The following is a 21,703-nucleotide window of genomic DNA, read 5'->3' on the forward strand; positions in this document are numbered from 1 at the left end:
AGCTCTGGAAGAGGCCACGAGGGTGCAGGTTTCCAGCCTCCCCTCTGGAGTCTGAATGCAGTAGGTCTGTCTGAAGTTGAGGCTCAGGAGTCTGTGGCTCATCTATTTGGAAACAGTGGTTAAGATTCAAGTTCTGGACAAAGATGTGGATTCATAGCCCAGCCCAGCTGCTTACAAGCTGACCTTGGGCACATCAGGAGTCCTTTGAGAGCCTCACTTTCATCATCTGCAGAGCATGTGATAAACATTAACTACATATCAAGTGGCTATTCATCATCATATTGTTAGTCTTGTTATTGTATCTTAGAGCCTTGCCAGTCCCATCTGAGACTGCAGAGGCCTCCAAGTAACCAGCAAAGTCTGTGGGAAGCAGGAATCACTTCTGTCTAAGGTTAGCTCTGTAAGTAAAAGAGACAATAACACGAGAACCCTCCAGGGTCCCAGGGGGAAATGCTGAGTCAGAAATCAGGCTTCTCCACTCTCCATCCTTCCCTCCTAAGATGGTGATTAAAAAGACAAAAACATACTCTACTTTCAGAGCCTCTGTTGAACTTTGGCATGGGGAAGGGGATGTTTCTGGAGAGTTTGGAGGGTTATGACCTTGCCAATCACAGTGATCCTTCAAGGGCCTGGAATATATTTGGGGGTTAGGAAGGGGCATGAGCAGGAGGAGATGAGTTTGGGGGGCTGGAAAGAGGCAAGATCAGGAGGAGATGAGTTTGGAGGGCTGGGACAAGGTATGAGTTGGAGAGAATGGGTCTGGAGGCTCTGGAAGGAGCAATAGCAGAGGGAATGGGTTTGTGGGGAGCAGAGAGAGGTACAATCCAGCTGTTAAGGGAAGTTCTAGAACTGTGGCTTGCACAGAGGCAACAAACTCAAATTCTTGCAAAACTTCAAATTGTCATCTGGGGTTTGGCAGGTAATAGAAGGAGGGAAGCCAGTGGGTAGAAGGGAAAATCATGTGCTCATCATGGCCTCTCCTTCCTTGTCCTACCTTTGATGGAGACTTGGTTTCAGGGAAACACATGTTTACTTTAAGAAGAACAAGAGAAGGACTCTGGTCTGGGCGGCAAAGGCGAGAGGGTGAAAGGAATGTTGGGAAAGCACCATAAGACACACCTTAGGCCTTAGGGCTGTAGCCTCCAGCATGTGACCTGTGGCAGGTGTGGCTGTCTTGAAACCCCAGTGCCAAGGCTGAGAGACAAAATGCCCCCTGGGAGTGGTCAGTGAAGCTCCTAAAATCTTGGACATGGTGATTCAGGATTGGGGTCTGTGAAAGAGCAATACTAAACCCAGAGGACAGCTCAACAGCTTCCAGGGATCTTGAGGATTTCAACAATTAGTTGTGCAGTAAATGTGCTGGTTAAAAAGAGAGAAAAAAGGACAACTAAAACAAGGAAAACAATGAATGGTGACTGGCCCAGCCACAGGGTCCATGAGCCCCGAGGGATGGAGGAGATGATGGAGTTTTGGGGTCTCACCCCACCTGCCCTATCTCGAGGGGTGACCAGGCAGGGGCCCCACCCACCATCATCTTGGGGGTGATGTCCCCAGAGGGCCAGACCTTCTGAGTCACCCAAGAGATCACAGAATGGAAGGTTTGTGTGTATAATTTCCTTATTAAATACATAGTATTTGTACACATTCTTATTTTTACTCCCTCCCTGCTACACACATTTTTAAATGTTTCCTCTATTTAAGAAAAAATACCATATAGACATTAAATCTTCAATGTCATTGATTGTAAGCCATTCTGATATTTAATAAACTACTAAGAACGAAAAAAAACCTGTTAATTAAACCATGACAACCCATTGATTATAAGGCAAATGCCAATTCCAAAGATGTCACAATGTGAAAAAAATGTGCATCTTAGAATTCAAGAAATACTGCACATCAGTAGGCTGGACTTGGTCTTTGGCACCTTGTGCAGTTTCCAACCTACACAACTGGACTTAGCAACCCTCAGGACAGCAGCCCCAGGACACTGGAGGACTTGGGAACCCTCAGGAAGTTTGTACTGAAGTCACATTTATGAAACCCATATCCCTGGAGAAGAAGCACACCCTCTTCCATCTTTGTCTGGACCAGGAGTGAATCAAGGCAGCAAAGAGGAAAATGGCCCAGTTCGTTCAAACAGGTCAGTAGGTCACTAATGGTGCCACCAAGACCTCCAAGATGTTGGTGAAGTAGACACGGAGGGGCTGGTGTGTTGCCAGCTTCACAGGGATTCTGATCCTTGTTGGGATGGGAGCTACTAGAAGGAGTCTCACACGTGCTTTTATATAAGCCCAGAGAAGAGAAGGCGCTACCCAGCGTCACACAGCTGGGCAGAGCAGGGCCAGGCCAGGAACCCAGTCCCAGAACTTCAAACCCAGTGCCCAGCCTCCTGCTGACTCTAAAAGCTCCTCCCACTCAACCCCAAGGCAAGGGCCCCCAAGGGCTGACCCTCTGGGCCCTCTCCCTCATTCCAACCCCCCCCCACCCCCAAGCTCTGGTTGGGAGCTCATCTTAGAAAAAGCACCTTTATTTGATTCACAAGACTTTTGAATTTTATTAGTAAAATACAAAATGGCACAGACATTAGTGATAGGGTTGGAAAAGCAAAAGGATCAACCAATTCCTTCCAAAGGTCCTCCCCAAATTGTCCTTGTCCTGCTTGGGAGAACTAGCAAATCCACTGGAGGGGGACCAGCTGGCCCCAGCTGTTTATCACAAAGGAAGGGAGCCTTGTCACGGATGCCCTGCCCCTGGAAGGCTCTCCCAGCCTGCAGGAATCTGCAAAAGAGCATTCAAACCTCACGCACCCCTCTCTGAACCATCAGGCAGAATCCCGACTTGAGACAGGCCTAAACTTCCTGCATATGCCCAATAGGAGGTGCAAGAAGGCCAGGTGGGCAGAGCAGCTTGGCTTCCACTCTGGACCAGACCTGTGCTGAGGTCCGTCTGCAAAGAAGCATCATCGCACCTGGCGGGAATCCTGGTCCAGGAGGCTTCTCTGGTGAAAGGCTAGGGCCACCTGAGGGACAGAGGGGGGTGGGGAACTGCCCCCAGGCACCCTGAGTGGGGCCCTATCAGCTCAGTCAGCCTTCAGCCTTACCCAGGCCTGCCTGAATCCTCAGCAACCAAAAAGAGAAACTCTGACTTCATGTCCACAACTTCCCTTTCCTTGCTAGCCGCTCCCCACAGGACAGAGTCCCTTTCAGAAATAAACACAGGAATCTCAGGGTTTCGGTGGTGGGTTCTGGTCTCATGGAAAACGTCATGGAAATTCCTGACCCTGTGTAGGTGGAGGCAAAGGTGAGGAGAGATTTTGAGGCTCAGAAAATAGCATTTTCAGGAAGTAAGAGAGGGAGAAGGGGAACGCAGGCCTCAGGAAGAAAAAAACAAATGCTGGACTCGGGGTGTGTGGGGATCAGGGGACACCGGACCAGGCTGCCAGTGCAAGTCCCTAACCAGGAGTGTGGCTGCTTCTGTGGCCACCCCAGCTCCTTTCTGGAAGGGCCTTGGCCTCCCTGCGCACCTGCAGGCTTCCCTCCCGCCTTGGGCCTGGCACTCGGCTGTCTCAGTGTCCCTGTGAGCCTGGTGGACACAGAGAAGGGATGTTTTCAAGGCCAGGGAAGGGCCTTCCCAATTGGTCTGTGCCCCTCAAGTACCTAGCCCAGGCCCCACTCTGGGGGTCCACCATGCTGACCCCGTCGCAGGCCCTCTAGGGCCCACAGATGTGCTGATTGGCGGAGGCTGCTCAGGCGCTGTGCTAACAAAGGTGGTGAGGCCCCACCTAGTCTGAGAAAGGGGTCTCTGGGCCACTTAGGGAGCCTGGCGGGGGTTCAGGTTATTGCCACATACTTGTCATCCCTATTTCCTTTCACGAACAGCAAGTCAGAGGTACAAATGCCTTGTGGGGTCGGTAGGGAACCTGGGGCTGGAACCCCCAGCCTCACACTCACAGTCAGCGTTTCTGCAGCGGGCAGCAAGACTGGGGGCAGAAAGAAATCAGAGCCCCGGGTAACTTCATCTCCCCTCCCCGCGACACCAGCCTGACTGAGGCAGCGTCTTTGCTGGCGGCAGTCCCAGAAATATCACGCCAGCCTCATGCAAGAAAAGACAGGTGCCCAGCTCGGGCTGGGGCGTGGGCTCAGTGCAGGGACAGGGAAGATAGCACCGCAAGTGGCCGGGGGGACTGGCGACTGCAGCGGGACCAGGAGACACGATGAGGTCTGAGGGGGTGGCAGAGGGGCCTGGCCTGAGGCTCACTTGTGAGATGGGATGACCATGTGTCCACATGGGGACGTGGGTCAGAGGGGTTAGTTGTTTAATAAATAGTTGTTCGTTGGGGCGAGGACGGTGTCTAAGGGACCCTCTAACCAGCCAGCAGCAGAGGAAAATATCCTGACTTGGGGACAGTGGGGTGAGTTGAGAATCCACCCCATTGTCCCCAGAAGGTCAAGGATGGTCAAGGGTGGCCTCTGGGAGCTGGGAGCAGTCCCATCTGCTCTGGTCATCCCAGCTCAGCTCAGGCCCTTGGCGAGGGTGGGTGTGAGGATGGGGGACCCCGGGCAGCTGTCTGAATTGAAAGAGTGGATGCAGGCGGGTGGACGGCTCACACCGGCACCAGGACGTATGAGTTACTCCCGCAGCTCCGGGGGACGTAACGCAGGCCTTCCACCATCTCCCCTGCCATCTTGCGGGGGCAGCCCTGGAGGCTCTGGTAGGCGAACATGGCCACCCCCACGCAGAAGAGGAGGCCAAGGAAGGCCAGCAGCCCCACCGCCTGCCTCCGGGTGGCCACCTGGGAGTCAGGGACAGGGGTCATGAGGACACCCAGCCTCTGGGGGTCCACCGTGGCGTGGATGGTCTCCTCGGCCTTGGGGGCCCAGCTACCTGAGGCCACCGGCTCCCTGCTGGGATCCCCCTCAGAGGAGACCGGGACCACAGAGACATGGGGCAAGCTGCCAGGCCCCATGACAGCATCGGTGTGAGCTGAAATGGGACCTGGCTCCTCGGGCCCTAGAGAGTTCTCTGGCACAGGGTCTTGCTCCTTGACCCACACAGACTGGCCATCAGATCCAGCGTTGTCCTCTGGGGCTGTGTGTGAGATGGTGGGGGCCTGGGTAAAGGGGGCCTGGGTGGGGAGGGTCTGGGTGGAGGGGGCCTCGGTGGAGGGGGCCTCGGTGGAGGGGGCCTGGGTGGTGGGGGCCTGGGTGGGGGGGGTCTGGGTGGGGGGAGCCTCAGAGGCCTTTCCCTCAGCCCAGAGGCCTGACTCCGGTTGGTAGGCAGCAGAGCTTGGCCAAGACGTGGTGGTGGTGATGGCAGCCCCACCGAAAGGCTCTGTTCTCCCGGGCCCAGCTGGAGGCCCACCTTCTGGAGCCTTTGATGTGGAGGGGGACCCAGTTCCCCAGGAGCCAGCCACTCTTGTCGGCAGCTCTGGGGAAGTCCCCAGGGCCCTCTGTGCCTCCTGGCCACTGCTTTCTCCTGTGGCTTTGGGCTCTGTGGCCGCTGACTCGTCCATCGCCCTGGCGGCCGGGGTGGTCCTGGGCTTGCCTGCACCGATTTGCTTCTCGAATGTGCCGCCATTTGAAGTCAGAGCAGCAGCCTTGCGGTCTAGATGCTCCATGGCATTCTGGACCCATTTCTCTTCTGGGTTAGCGCAGAAGAACTTGTGCAACTTGGTCTCCAAGCTATAAGGAAGGAAGACAGGAACCCGGTGACGCCCAATGCCCTGTGGCGTCGGGCCCCTCGCAAGTGCTCAGCGGTGAGCAGGTGAGCTCATCAGATGCCACAGTGTGACCTCTGCAATGTCCACATCCTCACCTGAGATGTAGAGGTGGACACCTACCTCCAATAGGGTGACCAACTGCCCTGGAAAAGCTGGGACTGGGGGCCTCCCCAGTGGTGCAGTGGGTTGAATGCAGCAGGTTGAGCGCAGTGCTGTGAAGCTGTTCACAGCCTCTGCAGCGCGGGTTTGATTCCTGGTCGGCCAGGGAGATTCCCACATGGCGCAGCAGACCTCTCCTGTCTCGCCCACAGCTCCCCTCATCAGTGTGTTTTGACAGTCTGCCTGTTCTGTTCCCCGCTCTGTCTCTGGTGAATCCTTTCACCCTCCCGCACCTCTGGCCTTACCCCAGTTCTTGTATAAATAAATAAATCTTTAAAAAAAAGGAAAGCTGGGACTGGCTGAGGTGGGGTGGGGGGGACTCAAGACGCAGGACTTTTTGTGAAGGTGGCAGTGAAATGGGCCCTACTTCTATGTTATATGAAAAATGAAAATTATGTAAAGGCCCTGGCTCAGAGTAGGAACTCAGCAATAGTCAAAAATAACAACAATGTTGAGAATAATGTTTCCATGAAGGTGGGGGGTCTGGGCTGTGTCTTCTGATTGAGAGGAGACATCACAGGTGTTCTTTGCCACCAGGTGTGTGACTGGCAAGCTGGGGGGTGGGGGTGGTGGTTGTTCCTTATTCTGGAAAGGGCCCTATGTCACAGTGTCTACTTCCTCCTTTCCCGCAGGTACAGGCTTCTGCACCCCTCCCCCCCTCTCCCTGTGTGTGTCTTCAGACTGAAAGGCCACTGAGTAAGCTTTTATCCGAATCTTGAGCTTTGTCTGAAGGGGTATGTGTGTGTGTGTGTGTGTGTGTGTGTGTGTGTGTGTGGTGTCATGGCCAAGATCACAGCTCAGGTCTGACTGCAGCCCTGGCTCCCTTTCAACCTCACTCTCATCCTGCCAGGTGGCTACCATGCTCATCCCCATTTTACAGATGAGAAAACTGAGGCTCAGTGAGGTCCTTAAATGCAGCTGGCGCCAGCATGCTGGGAAGCCAGAAAAGTTCAGGAAGCAAGCGTGACCTGCAGGTCGCCACAGGCAAGGTGCTGTCCCAGGGCCAAGATCCCCTCCCGGGGCCTCCCACTTCCCCTGCACCTAGAAAACAGAAGCAGAAATGAGGCGGGGAGGGGAACAGCCGTGACGGGTGAGCAGAGAGGTCAGGCCATGCATGCTTGCCCTTCTCAGTAACTGCAACCTTGACTCTCTTCGGCCAGACCTAGACTTCCGGAGGCCACTGGCTGTTTCCTGCTGCCAGGTTCCCCCAACTCGCTGAGGCTACTTTAGGGAACAAAGGCCAGTTCTGGGGAAAGTCCTGGGGAAAGGCCTTAGGGCTGGGTTATTGGACTGTACCCAAGAGGGGCCCCAGAGATGCAAGCAACCAACACAGCCAGCGGTCTCCTCAGTCTACAGGAAAGCTGGCATGGCTGGGCCCCCTCCCCAAAGTCTCATGGGAAGCCCTTTCCATGTCTGACAAGTGGACAGTATAATGTCTACCTGTCCTCAGCAGCAGCTCCCTGGTGCTCTGCCAAGGACTTCAGTGACTTGATCTGTCATCTTCCCAGTGACCCACCATGGCCTCGGGGCAGAAGGTTGCCCTTGGGGCCCGGTCACCCCACCCGTAAGTGGGGACGCTGGGATTTGCATGGACCCTGCTTCCTTTTACCTCCCCATGGAATCCAGCAGGTTTGAGGGCTGCATAAGCCTCATGCTGGCCTGGGAGGAGCCTCTACCCTTGGAGGTGGCTATGGACCATTCAGGAAGCCATTCCCCACCTTTGCCTTGTGGCACAGATATTAAGTCAGCATGGGGGCCAGTGGGCCAGGAAAAGAGGGAGCCTGGCATTGGGGTGGGGGTGTGGACGTGGCTCGGCAGAGACGGGGAGCCACCCACAGTCTTGACAGGAACACGAGGCCGCGGCGATACCTACATTATGGCGCGTCTGCCGCAGGACTCTTGATTTCGCTGGTAGTGGATTAGGCGGTCCACGGGGATCTCCGAGGTCATCTTGTTGCATATGAAGGTGCATTTCTTCACACCGAGGTGCTGTCCTGAGCCACAGAGGCCCCCAGTCAGCAGGTTGTCATGGCACTTGGCTTTCCAGCCCCAGGCCATTGCATCCTGGCCACGGTGCACAGCCAGAGCCAATGCCCCGTGCAGCCAAGCCTTCAAGGACCTTGACCTCAGCGCCCTCCCTCACTCAGACCTCTCCATGCCTCAGTTTCCCCACCTGTCAAATAGAGGCGGTGATAGTATCTACCTCATAGGACTGTTATAAAGATCAAGAACAATGAATTCTTACTGATCAAGCTCGTATGGCCTGGCACATAGTAAGCTCTTATTTTTAAAAATTAAGTTACTGTTGTTGGTTTGTTGCACAGTGGGGGAGGCGCATCTGAGAGTGGCAGGGGTCTGCCTAAGGTCACACAGGCAGCAAGCAATGGAGTAGGCTCTCCTACCCGACCTGCCTCCCATCGCTGCTGGGCCCAGGTTCTGCCACCCTGCCCATCCCCCCAACACATACACTGCCCATTCCTCACCCCCATCCATATGCGTGAATTTTCATGACCTCACACCCAGACCTCTGTCCATCCTTACCTCTGTGCCCACCATATCACACACACACATACACATGCATATACATATGCCAACAAACACAATGGCACAGAAATGGATCCCCCCAGAAAACACATAAAGGTGTACATGCAACAAGGCACGTGTGGAAAAGGGGGTGCCTCAGCAGATGAGCCTTTGTTCCCCACTAAGAGCCAGGATGTGTGAGAGCAGTTGCTGACTCAACCACTGAGAGTAACTGCAGAGCAAGTAACCCCCGGAGCAAGTCGGGGGTCAGGACCAAGGAGGCAGCGTGGAGAAAGGTTATCGTGGGTGAAAGGCACCAGATGGCTGCACATGTCACCAGAGAGGAATCCCAGCACAGGATAAAGGCCACTCAACAGGCAGTTGAGAACCCAAATATTTTATATAAGAATTTGAAATTGTTTGTGTTACGTTTCCTCCTTCCCCCTTCCCCCCAAAACCCCCAACAAAATTTACTCTGCTTGGTATAAGGATCCAGAGGGGTATGCTAAAAATGGGGAAGACCTGTGTTTTAGATCTGGGTCAAGGTCACAGGCAGCAGAAGCAAGACTCTGAAAGGTTATGTGGAACTGTTGGGGTCAGGATTTCTGGGGTGGTAGAGAGCACACTGACCTTACCTGGGTCTCCAGGAGGCCCCTACCTGATCCCCAGAGCTGCTAAAACACTCTGCCTTTCAAAATCAGGCACGTGAACACACACGCACACACACACACACACACACACACACACACACACACGCACAGAGCCTTAGAGAATCTGCTGCATCCTCTTCCCTCTTCTCCCATCATTCCACCTTAGCCTCAGCCCATGCACCTGTGGGAATTCTGGCTCAGGGCCTGCAGCGCTGGGCTGGGCCATCAGGCGGCAGTACTAGCAGCCCTCAGTGGGGAAGGGGTCTCTCAGCTGCTGGGCTCTGAGTCACAGGCAGCCCTTTCTCTCTGAAGAAGCAGGATGTGAAAGTTCCCTTCAAGCTCTGTCATCCTTGTCCCCTGGGGGGCGTGGAAATGACTCAGCTGCAGCCTCTCAGCCCTGTTGAGCCAGGAGGCAGGACCTGCACTGGTCTGACAAGGATCTTCCTGGGGAAACCCCAGAAAATGGTGACCTGGAGGTGGAGGGGGGGAGTAGGGAAGGCCAGTTTGCTCTCGCTTGACTCTGTTTCCCAGGATGGAGAAAACCACTGGCCGCCTCCAGGGGTGCGAAGGTGTGTGGCCTCTTTGGCCAAAGTCCCCTCCACTGTCGTGGTGCCTGAGGCCCTTGGGGGGCTCTGTTCTTGGTTCTGCCCAGGAAGATTGTAAAACTACTCTGAGAGGGGGTGGTGCGGGGAGAGGGTTTACTTCTCAGCACTGAAGTTTGCTGTAATTGGAGATAATGCCTTGGTCTAGCCAGACATCGATTATCTGTCATATGAGTGTCAGGAGGCAGGGACCTTGTCTGCCTTGGTCACTATTCCCAGCATCAGGCACAGGGTGGATACTCCATAAATATTCATTGAGTAGAATAATATATCCATCTACTTATCCTTCCATCCATCCATCCTCCATCCATCCATCCATCCATCCATCCAACCCTTATCTACCTCCTCTCATCAATTTCCTACACATCCCCCTCTACAACCCACCCATCCCTACTTACCCCCACCCAGCCTCTACCCACACCCCACTTACCCACCCACCATCTGTCTGTCCCACCCCCATCCTTCCTCCATCCACCCTTCCCTCACCAACCCACTCACCCATCACCCAGCCAGCCAGTCATCCATTTCCTGATTTAGTCAACACTTGTTTGAATTACTTTTGAGTATCTACAGAGACTTCAATTCTAATAAATCCCAATAAATGCTATCAGCTTGCCATGTTTCCTCTGTTAACCAACACATGCCAAGCCTGCACCTCACCAGGCCCTGGGCTGGGTGCCATGAAGCAGAGTGGAACGAACCAGATCCACCTTTGCCCTCAAAAATATCCTCACATGAGGGGCAGCTAAGATCCACCATGAAGTGGCAGAGCATTTCTTAGTTAAGCACCTACTATGTGTCAGACCCTGTATTCAGCCCTTGCATGTCTGCTCCTGTTAATTCTCAGCATCTCTGCAAAGGGAATATTTTGCTAAGACCCACCATGAAGTGGCAGAGCTTTTCTTAGTTAAGCACCTACTATGTGTCAGACCCTGTATTCAGCCCATGCATGTCTGCTCCTGTTAATTCTCAACATCCCTGCAAAGGGAATACTTTGTTTTCATACTGCAGATGCAGAAACTGAGAATCAGAGAGCTGAAATGACTTGTACAATGCTACTTAGCTGCTTGAACAGTGGCAGATCTGGTTTTCCTCCCAGACCCGAAATAGCTCACTATTCCACACTCAAATGCCAGGTAGACACAGCATGTTCCACCATGTGCTAGGGTTTACATGAGGGAGAGACTACTCCAACCACAAGTAATCAGAGGAGGCTTCTTGGAGGAGGTGTCTTTTAGGCTGGACCCTAAGGACTACTAAGAGGCTTATAAGCAGGAAAAAATAGGAATGTTGGTGGTCTCTGAGTGAGGTGACAGGAAGAAGATTTGAGCCACTGCTCAGCTGTGTGTCTGGGATGAGACACTTAGGCTCTCTAAGTCTCAGTTCATGTATCTATAAAATGGACATGATCATACCTGCTTCTCAGGGTGCTTGTGAGAATAAACAGTTTTAAATAGCTGGACCTTTGGAGCAGGTTTTCTTAAAAACAAACACCAAGACAGTTCGCACCAGATAATTCTTAGCCATCAGCTCTGCTTTGCACTCCAGTGTGTTCAACATCATCGAAGCTCTACCCACTGAGCAAACCCCAAGCAAAAAATGTTGGGGCATTGGTCACAACCAAAAATTTCTCCAGAAATGGCCAAATGTCCCCTGGGGGTCAAATCCCCCACTGAGGACCACTGCCTAGAGACACCCACGGGGCTCCCTTCCACACCTATCCATATGTACCCTCCTCAGCCAGGCTTCCCTGACCCCTACTGAAAATGTCAACACTTCCCCCCACTGCCCACACTCCATTTTCTAAAAATCACAGCAATTTTCCCCTTTGAACAGACCACGTTGTTTACTGATTTGTTTTGTGAATTCTCTCTCTTCTTGGGTCAATGTTCGGCATCTGAATGGGGGGCTCTCTGGCCTTTTTATCCACTGATGCAGACCCAGCACCTAGGACAGTGCCTGGCACATAGTAGGTACCCAATAAATATTTACTGAATGAAAGAAAAAGATGTATAAGGAAGTGCTTTGAGACACATAAAATCTGAACCTACAGAGAAACGGCCATTTTTATTTAAATTTGACAGAGGCCAGGATCTGACACCCTGAATTTACCCTCTTGCCTTCCTCATACACCCCCACCACTCATGGGGAGACGGGGGGAGCAGACTAACAGCAACTTAAAACAGAATCTTTTTCCTTCTTTCTTGCTGGGGCTTGAGTGGGAGTGAATGCGTCAGTGCTTGGGGAGAAAAATCCTCTTCCCTGACTTGTATCTGCAGGTTTGTTATATAAAGTAGGGGGAGCCTCCTCCTGACAGCCCTGCAAACCCACATTTGGGAATTGACGTAGCCGCCCTGCACCAGCCAAGGCAGCAGCCACCGAGTCCCCAACCCCCTCCTCTGGGTGGCCTCCCTGGCTTCTGGCACTCATAGGACAGATGATTGATGTCTGGCTGGACCAAGTCCTGCAGGGGCTCCCAGGGATTCTCTGAGAGCCCCCAATATCCGCATAGGTGAGAACCTCCAAGGCAAACCTGCCCGAATGCCCAGTTTTTATAGAAGGAGGAACTGAGGCTCAGAAAGGTTGAAATGATTCAAATATCTTCCAGCAAAGTCACAGACCAAGATTATATTCTAAAGCCTCAGGCTGCTGATGTTTCCAGGGACTCCCCAGAAACCCCTCCCCATCCTAGGAAAGGAACCCACACCTCCTGCCCACCTCCACTTGCCCCCCCCAGCTCCGAATAAGTAATCCTCCTCCTCGTCTTTCCAGAATGTCCTGGTAGGCACTGGATTACCACCACATAGGAGGCAATAAATATATTTAAAGGTGCTGCAGCTGGGATCAAAAAGACCCCTCAGGTCATGACTATGACAAAGCAATAGCCACCTGGTTCCCCGTCTTCCAATTTTCACTATCCCCACACTCAGGCCTCATGGTTCAAGCCCAGGAAGCAGGAAGCCCAGCAACACCCCACCTTTGCCACCCCCACCCCACCTGCTCCCTCTCTCCCTTATGGGTTTTCCCCACAGAGAGGGACCCAAGAGATGATTTGCTCCATGGAGAACCCTGGAAGCTGGAGACTGGCTCTCACTCTCCCAGAATTGCTGTGTGCCCTAAGGCAGGTTGCCACCCTCTCTGAGCCTCAATGGGCCAGGACACTCCCTCAGGACTGGGTTGACTCTAATGGTTCCCAGAAGCCTTGAAGCCCATGGAGGGGGGGCGGTGGGGGGGAGCAGCCATCCGTGCTTGCTCCTGCGTCCACGCTGTCCTCACCCGCCCCCCTTGCTGACTGTACATCTTTACGCCAATTTCTGAATCTTTTTGGGCCTCCATCTTATCATATCAGGTGGGATGGCTCCATCATGCCCTACCAGCTCTCCAGAAAGCCGGTGACTGGAGGCAGAAGCATTTTCCAAGCTGTGCTTGGGGAAGGAAGACTCTGGTGGAGGGATCAGGGCTCCAGACCAGAGCAACAGGGACAAGCCCAATTCGCGCAGCGATGACCTTGACTTCCTCTGGTCCTGGACCCTCTGCTTCTCAGGAGGCCCTGAGATCACGGCAGGGTCCTTCCTTCCTCACCATGGTCTGACTTGGGGCCAGAGCTGAGTCTCTGGTGTCAGAGCTTCGGGTATATGTTAACCCTCATCTGGGAGACCCAGTCCAGTGTCAGCCCGGGCTCCCCTGGGGCTCACCAGGAGCCCTGTCAGGCTGCCCCAGACCCCACCATCCCGGCACCCCCACCCCTGGCACCCTGCGCTGCCCCCACCACCTCTTGCCACTGCCCTGCAGTGGCACCTTCTCCCTGGACCAGGCAGGGGCGGGCTCTGGAGGCTGGAAATCCTTCCAGCAGGCGCGATAGCCCTGCTCAGGTGGGGGAGGGGGCATATCCCTCAGGAAGGGGCTGCCTGGACCGCAGTGTGGGGTCCTGATGAAAGCCCAAAGGGCAGAGGTGGGCTGGGGACGCCCCCTCCCTGCTCGCGTCCCCTCTCCCCCACTCACCGGCCAGCGGCATGGTCATATGGCAGAGGGCAGCCAAGCGGAGCAGCCACGAGAGAGGTGGGGGGGACATGGTTGAGGGTGGGCAGGGGTCCAGGTGGGGGTCCAGGCGGAGTTCCGCGTGGGGGTCCAAGCAGGGCCAGCGCAGGCAGCTGAGGCCAGCGTTCGGCTCGGCGCTGTGTGTCGCCTCTCACCAGAGCTCTGTAGCTTTTTATAATAGAGCTGGCTGCTGCCTCTGCCTCCGCCTCCACCCCTCAGGCAGGCGGATGGGAGGGGAGGGCGGGAGCAGCGTGCAGTGGCTGCATTCCTGGATGTTGCCTAGGAACGGAGCTGAGAGCTCTGGTGAGGGCCCTTGGCAGGGGCACGCGACTGGTTGTTCACCAGGCTCCTCAGGCCCTCATCACCCTCAGACCTGCCTGGAGGAGGGGCCAGCTGGGTCCTTTTGAACTAGCTGGTTCAAAGGCCTCCTCCCCTCCCATCCACCTGGGGCCACCTCCTTCCTGGGAGCTGGTACAAGACAAAGGACCTGGCCCGGGCCCTCGCTCCCAAGGGGGTAATAAACTAAAGGGCTGAGGGGCAGAGGGCTAGACAGGGCTGGTGGCAGGGAGGGCCTCCGTGCTCTGCCAGTCTGGATCTGACAAACTCACCGGTGGTCTGGATGGTGTCTCTCCTACAGACAGGAGGACCCCAATCTTCACTCCTTAACATCCTAGGTCTGGGCCTCTCCTGGTGGTGCAGCGGTTGAGCACTGGGCTGCGAAGCTGTTTGCAGCCTCTGCAGCACAGGTTCTATCCCCTGCCTCCGGGCGAGGTCCCACACGGTGCTACAGACCTTTGCTGCCACCCGCTGCTCCCCTCAGCAGTGTACTGTGTCGGTCTGCCTGTTCTGCTCCCCGCTCTGGCTCTGATGAATTCTCTCACCCTCCCGTGCTTCTGACTGTGCCCAGTGCTTGTATAAATAAATAAATCTTAAAAAAAAAAAAATGATCCTAGGTCCTGGGAGAACTTGTTCATCAAGTCCCCGGAGCCCAGCATGGAGCCCAGCACGGAGCCCAGCACGGAGCCCAGCAGACTGAGAGGCAAAGTATCATCCAACCCAACTTCAGAGAGACACGTGGGGAAAATGAGGCCCAGAGAGAGGGCTCGTCCAGTCCAGGTTATTCAGAGCGGGTGGAGAACGCATCTCCTGCCCCGCAGAGAAGACGAAACATGAGCAGGGCTGTGGACAGCTCAGAACTTGGGCTGCAGCCCTGGCCTTCCAGCCTCCACCCCCCACCTCTCCTTTCCTCCTTTGTCTCTCCTCTCCTCTCCCACTCTGGCCCCCCGCTAGCCTGCAGGAAGGACGTGTTGCCAAAATCACCCCATGTAACCTGGAGCCTCTCTGTTCATCCTAAATTCTGTACATGGACTGGAGAGGTCCTGCCTCTCTTGGGGCCTCAGTTCTCCATCTGCATGAGAAGGAGGTTGGCTAATCCCCTGGGGAGGGAGCTTAATGGCACTGACTTTGCAGGTTCTTCCTCTTTCACAGGTCGTGGGTGACATCACAAGTCGGCAAGATCAGCCGTCAGCTCCCACCAAAATGATGGAATTGCAGGCGATGGGTACGACAAAGCCCTGACAGCAGTGACAACTCCAGGGACTCCAGAGGAGTCTAGCAGGAGCCCAGCCCAGCCTGGGGCCAGGAGTTACGGGATCCCGGCTCTCACGTAGTTATCTCTGGCAACCAGTCAGAGGAAACCAGTTTGTGTGTGGGCTACTGTTCCAGGCAAGGGAGCCAATAGGTCTAGGTGGGGCTTGGCAAGGCCTGGGGACCTCTTTCACCAAGGTAGGCAGTGTTCCCTGGCGTTAGGAGGCTGGGCACTCCTTGACGGGGAGGAGCACCCCTGGCATGGGCCAGCATCCACTGGTGTTTGGAGAACCAGCTCGTGCAGACATGTTAGTAGCCTTCACATCCCCATTGTCCCTCATTTTATAGTTAGGGAATTGAAGCCCAGAAAGGAACAGGAAGCGATAAAGAACTAACATGAAAGGTTCTTGTGGCTCTGCCCAGGTGGTAGCAGAGGAGGAAAAGAAGGGGAGGAAGAGGATGAGAAGGGGCGAGGGAAATCCTACCCTTAATAAAGGGCAAAAGTGATGCAAAAGGTTAAGATGTAGCACCGCAGCCTCTTCTGTATGAGTTCGATGCCTGGCCAGGGAGCTACCCACATGGCGCAGCAGACCTCTCCTGTCTTGCCCGCTGCTCCCCTCAGCAGTGTATTTCAGTCAGTCTGCCTGTTCTGCTCCCCACTCTGTCTCTGGTGAATCCTCTCACCCCCATCTCTGACCTATGCCCCAGTTCTTGTACGCATAAATAAATTATTCTTAAAAAAAAAAAAAAGATTGGGCCAAGTATTTGGGAATAGATACCTTTGTTCCCCTGACCCCAGATTACACACAAAAGAAGTCTCGCAGGTCCTTAAATAAGATTTCATTCAATAGTTATTAAGCTATAACATTGCCAAGAAGAAACACTCCAGGCCAATGCAGAACAAAACAATGCTATTTGAAAACCCCGTTTCACTATACAACCTTTCATTTAAAGTTGTCGTTTCCAGGAACTACCAGTGTTAAGTGGGGACTTACCGCGTTTAGAAGACAAGGGTTTTGGATTCAAATAGCCGTGTCTGGCCCTACCTCTGTGTGATCTGACAGCTCCCAACCTCTCTGAGCTCACATATACTCCTGACAGGCATTGTTTTAAGTGTGTTTGTGACAACAAACCCAGGGTGTAAGCAAGATACAATTAGTGGGATCCACTTTCTGGTTGGGAAACTGACATGCAGGAGTTAAAGAATTTTCTGAGGATCATGAGCCAGGAAGTATGAGAGCCTGGGTTTGTCCCCAGCGGCTAGTTTTGATGTCTGAGCTCATGATCACCAGGCTACACTGTTTCCTTCCCCTTCCTGCAAGGACTTCTGCGAAGATCAAGTTAATCTACACACACAAGGTGCAGTTTCAGAGCCCGGCAAAAACAGATGCCAAAAGCACGAAGTACAACTCTGCTTTTCCTTGTTCAGCCAGATAGAGACAACAGCCCCTGAAAGAATCTTCCATTTCACAAGGAAGACACAACGGCTGAAGGGTAGGAAGCACCATTTACCCTCTGCTGACACTGGCGTTTCCATTCTCCAAACAGGTGCAGGGGCATCAGACTACAGAGCCGCACACACCCCAGGATTCTGGGCAAGCAGGATTATGCCTGCACCTGTAATCTTAATATAAGGGCAACATATCAAGTGAAGGAAAGACAGCTGTTTAGCTCACCCTCTAAAAACTAAAAATGAAGGGCCTCCCTGGTGGTGCCAGGGGTTAAGACACAGCACTATGAAGCTATCTGCAGCCGCTGCGGCATGAGTTCGATCCCTGGCCAAGGATCCCTGGCCACACGGCGCAGCAGACCTCTCCTGTCTCGCCTGCTGTTCCCCTCAGCAGTGTATTTCAGTAGATCTGCCTGTTGTGCTCCCCACTCTGGTGAATCCTTCACCCCCTGCACCTCTGGCCTGTACCCCAGCTCTTGTATGCATAATAAATCAATCTAAATAACAAAAAAAAAAACTTAAAAAAAAAAACTAAACTAAAAATGAAGAGACAAAGGAATATGCCACAAATGATGGAACAAAAAACCTCCCCAAATCTAATTCAACAGAACTAAGTAATTTACTTGATGAAGAAACTAAACCAATAGTTCCAAGTATGCGATTCAAAATAAGAAAACAATTGATAAACAAAATGAAACTAACAATAAGGATAGAGATAATGTGGGGCTTCCTTGACGGTGTAGGGGATAAAGTCTCAGCACTATTAAGCTATTGCCAGCCGCTGTGGCATGAGTTCGATCCCCAGCCAGCGAGGTAACCACATGGCGCAGCAGACCTCCCCTGTCTCACCTGCTGCTCCCCTCAGCAGTGTGTTTCAGTAGATCCACCTGTTTTGTTCCCCACTCTGTCTTTGGTGAATCCTCTCACCCCCCACACCTCTGGCCTGCACCCCAGCTCTTGTATGCATAAATAAATAAAAATCAATCTTTTTTAAAAAAGGATAGAGATAATGTGAAAAAGCATCAACTGGAAAAAATGAACTTAAAGAATTCTAACGTTGAACTAAAAAACTACAATAGAGGGCTCAACAGTTAACAAGAAGAAACAGCTGAGGCTCTCCTGCCTGCTTATGACTACACTGGTGTTTCTTTGCACAAACATTTTCCCTTTGCAAATCAGCAAAGGGAAAGGTTTCTAATAAACCTGTCCTTTTAAAATGTAAAAAAAAAAAAAAAAAAAAAACCCGAAGAAGAAACAGGTGATAAAATCTGTGAGCTTAACACACAACAGCAGAAAACACACAGAAAAACCAGCAAAAGGAATTAAAAAGAGAAAAATGAAAGAGCCTGATGGGACAATATTAAGAGAAACAATATCCACACCAGTGGGGTCCAAGAAGGAGAAGAGAGCAAGAAAGAAAGAAAAGAAATTATAGCTGAGATTCTCCCTAACATGGGAAAAGAAACAGACATCTTGATACAAGAGGCACAGAGTTCCAATGAAATAAATACAAATATACCCCCAAACCTTGTTACAATGAAACTCTTAAAAACTAATGATAAGGGGCTTCCCCAGTGGCGCAGCGGTTGAGCGCAGGGTTGCGAAGCTGCCCCCAGCCTCTGCAGCGCCGGTTCAATCCCCGGCTGCTCCCCGGCCACCGGAGGAGGGTCCCACATGGCGCACAGACCTCTCCTGCCGCCCGCTGCTCCCCTCAGCAGTGTCCTTCGGTCCTTCTGCCTGCTCTGCTCCCCGCTCTGGCTCTGGTGAATTCTCTCACCCTCCCGCGCTTCTGACTGTACCCAGTGCTTGTATAAATAAATAAATAATAAATAAATAAATCTTAACAAAAAAACCCAGCAAACTAATGATAAGGAAAAACTCTTAAAAGTGTCAAGAGAAAAAAAAAGTTATATGTAAGAGAAAGATTATCTGTGGATTTCTCAGTGGAAACCCTAAAGGCCAGAAGACCATGATATGATACATTTCAGGTTGTGAAAGAAAAGGATTTTCAACCAAGACTACTTGATTCTGCTAGGATACGGTTTATAGGGGTGGATAAAGAGCTTTACAAACAAACAAAAACAGAAAATTCACCATCACTAAATCAGCCCTGCAAGAAATACTAAAAGGACTGTTACAAAATGAAAATAAATTCTACTTAGAAGCAGTAAAACGCCATCAATAGGTCGCATATAGAAGAGTGTAGAAAAACAACAGGACAACCTAGAAAAGAAACCCCACAGAAGAGACAGATTCAAAAGTGGGAAAGAAAACCCAAACATAACCCCAAATGAAAATATTAAAGCGCAAGAGAAGAGAAACACAAAGACAGACACAAAGGAAAGATGAACTTTTGGTGTTTGCCACAAAATGGAAGGAACTCGGGGGGATTATGAGAAACAAACTTAAAAAGATGGGGACAAACCATGGATAATTGCTCCTATATATGTAGTTTGAGGAAACGAAGTGGATTAGTGAGCAAAGCAAAATAAAATCAAACTAGTGGACTTGGAAAACCAAACTGAGATCCCCAGAGATGGGAGTGTAGAATGGATGTTGGTTGGTGTTCTGTTTTGTTTTTGATCCTTCTTCAAGAAAATAAAGATGTGTTGTCATTCTTAATTTATCTGATTACTTCTTTGTGATATTGTTAATCTGTTTTCCTTTCCTATCTATTTCCTGTAAACTGAAAGTTAGAGCCGAAGGCTTGATTAGATCACACATGTTATCGGTAAGAATCTGCTTTTTCTTTTTCTTTTTAAATATTTGTTTATTTACAAGAACAGGGGTGCAGGCTGGAGGTGCAAGGGTATGAGAGGATTCACCAGAGACAGAGTGGGGAGCAGAACAGGCAGACTGACTGAAATACACTGCTGAGGGGAGCAGCGGGCGAGATAGGAGAGGTCTGCTGTGCCATGTGGGTCACCTCCTTGGCTGGCTGGGGACTGGAACTCGAGCTGCAGTGGCTGATGATAGCTTGATAGCACTGCTTTTAACCCCTGTGCCACCAGGGAGGCCCAAGAATCTGCTTTGAGTCACATCCCCACCACAGACAGGTTGGTTGTTCCACTGAGTTCTTGACCATCATGAGCTGGATCTCCCTGCTAGAGGCTTCCCTCCCTTGTGGTTTGCCAGTAACCCGCAACCCGAAGACAAGCAAGATTTGGATAGACCATTCCAAGCTGAGGGGAAGTCCTGGGGAAGACAGGCCTACGCAAGGGGTGGGGAGTGGTTTGAGGCCCTTGGCTCTGAGGAAGGCATGAACTGGGGTTTTGTATCTGGGGTGAGAGATGATGCTCATGTTTAGGGTGAAGGGGAGCAAAGGCATAACTGGAGAAATGCTTAGAGGGCCTCCCTGGTGGTGCAAGGGATTAAGCTCAGCACCGTGAAGCTGTCCGCAGTCTCTGAAGCATGAGTTCGATCCCTGCCTCGGCCAGAGAGCTGACCCACATGGCACCCAGACCTTTCCTGCCTCATCCGCTGCTCCCCTCAGCAGTGTATTTCAGTTGATCTGCCTATTCTGCTCCCCACTCTGTCTCTGGTGAATCCTCTCACTGACCCACACCTCTGGCCTGTACGCCAGTTCTTGTATGCATATATAAATCTTTTTTTTTTTTTTTTTTAAAGAAACACTTAGAAATGGGAGCAGCATGGGCAGCTTTGTTCTGGGGAGATGACGGCTGGGGTGTTCTTTCCAAACATTCCACAGATCCAAAGAGATCTGGGTGCCCGAGAGCTGGCAACCTGTGCTGTCCTCTTGGGACATGAAGGACCCCCCCCACCCCAGATCCCCCAGAAGCTGAACAGCAACAGTTGTACAGAGTAGGATAGGCAGGGAGCCAGGGTGCTCCTGTGTGGCCCTGTTTGGTAGAAGGAAAAGTGAGGTGAGCATCTCTAGGGCCACTGGTGGACAGACTTGCCTAACTCTTCCCGGCACCCCCATCTCTGTTCAGTTTATTTGGGGCCAGCAAAGAGGATGCCCACACTCATTTGGCATTTCCTCTCCCTGAGAACAACCCAGGCCACATCCTTTTGATATTGTGGTAAAATAAACATATAAAATTCATTGTCTTAATTGTTTCTGGGTGTGCAGCTCTGTGGTGCTAAAAACATTTACGTTGTTGTGCAATCCCCACCATCCTTTTCCAGAACCTTTCTGTCTTGCAAAACTGAAACTCTGAATCCATAAACAATAAATCCCCATTTCCTCCTTTTTGTCACCCCCGGCATCCATCATTCTACTTTCTGTCTCTGAGAATTTGACTTCTCTAGAAATCAGGCAATATTTGTTCTGTTGTCATTGGGTTTTCCCATGAACCATAATGTATTCAAGGCTCATCCACGCACTAGCAGGTGTCAGGATGACCTTCCGTTGAAGGTTGAGTGATGCCCCCGACCCCGGCAGTCCCCGCCACGCTTGTTTATTCATCCACTCCTCGATGGATGCCTGGGTGGGTTCCGCCTTCTGCCTATTGTGGACAAATGCTGCTATTCAAACATGCATTTGAGTCCCCCTTTCAGTTCTTATGGATGTCTATCCAGAAGTGGGGCTACTGGGACAAATGGTGATGCTATGGTTAATTTCTTAAGAACCTGCCTTTCTCTTTTCCACAAGAACTGCGCCTTTCACATCCACACCACCGAGGCGCAGGACTCCAATTTCTCCACACCCCCTGACCAACACCTCTTTTCTTTTAAATTATAGCCATGGGGCCTCCCTGGTGGCACAAGGGGTTAAGTTGCAGCACTATGGAGCTATCTGCAGCTTCTGCAGTACAAGTTCGATCCCCGGACAGGGAGCTACCCACATGGCACAGCAGACCTCTCCTGTCTCGCCTGCTGCTCCCCTCAGCAGTGTATTTCAGTGTATCGCCCTGTTGTGCTCCCCACTCCGTCTCTGGTGAATCCTCTCACCCCCTGCACTTCTGGCCTATAGCCCAGCTCTTGTATGCATAAATAAATAAATCTTTAAAAA

The 21,703-nt window shown here is 52.1% G+C and overlaps 1 protein-coding gene across 1 annotated transcript; it reads right to left on the bottom strand.

The window, feature by feature from the left end:
- Positions 1-2,525: 2,525 nt before the first annotated feature.
- Positions 2,526-13,858, bottom strand: CX3CL1 (C-X3-C motif chemokine ligand 1). The gene is made up of 4 exons (XM_037516487.2): positions 13,656-13,858; positions 7,752-7,872; positions 5,188-5,681; positions 2,526-5,130 (listed from the first exon to the last, which is right to left on the bottom strand). The coding sequence occupies exons 1-4, from the start codon at positions 13,723-13,725 to the stop codon at positions 4,604-4,606; spliced, it is 1,212 nt and encodes a 403-aa protein (XP_037372384.1). The 5' UTR covers positions 13,726-13,858; the 3' UTR covers positions 2,526-4,603.
- Between the last annotated feature and the right edge of the window lie 7,845 nt (positions 13,859-21,703).

The sequence above is a fragment of the Talpa occidentalis genome, unplaced genomic scaffold, assembly GCF_014898055.3.
Source record: "Talpa occidentalis isolate TD23 unplaced genomic scaffold, MPIMG_talOcc4v2.1 talOcc4.17, whole genome shotgun sequence".
Taxonomy (NCBI): Eukaryota; Metazoa; Chordata; class Mammalia; order Eulipotyphla; family Talpidae; genus Talpa; species Talpa occidentalis.

Excerpts from the sequence above, each read along its gene's own strand:
- CX3CL1 (XM_037516487.2), bottom strand. The coding sequence starts at position 13,725 with ATGTCCCCCCCACCTCTCTCGTGGCTGCTCCGCTTGGCTGCCCTCTGC. Across the intron at positions 5,682-7,751 it reads TGCGGCAGACGCGCCATAAT|CTTGGAGACCAAGTTGCACA; the intron begins GTAGGTATCGCC and ends CCTTCCTTATAG. Across the intron at positions 5,131-5,187 it reads CACCCAGGCCCCCACCACCC|CCCAGGCCCCCTTTACCCAG; the intron begins AGGCCCCCTCCA and ends AGACCCTCCCCA.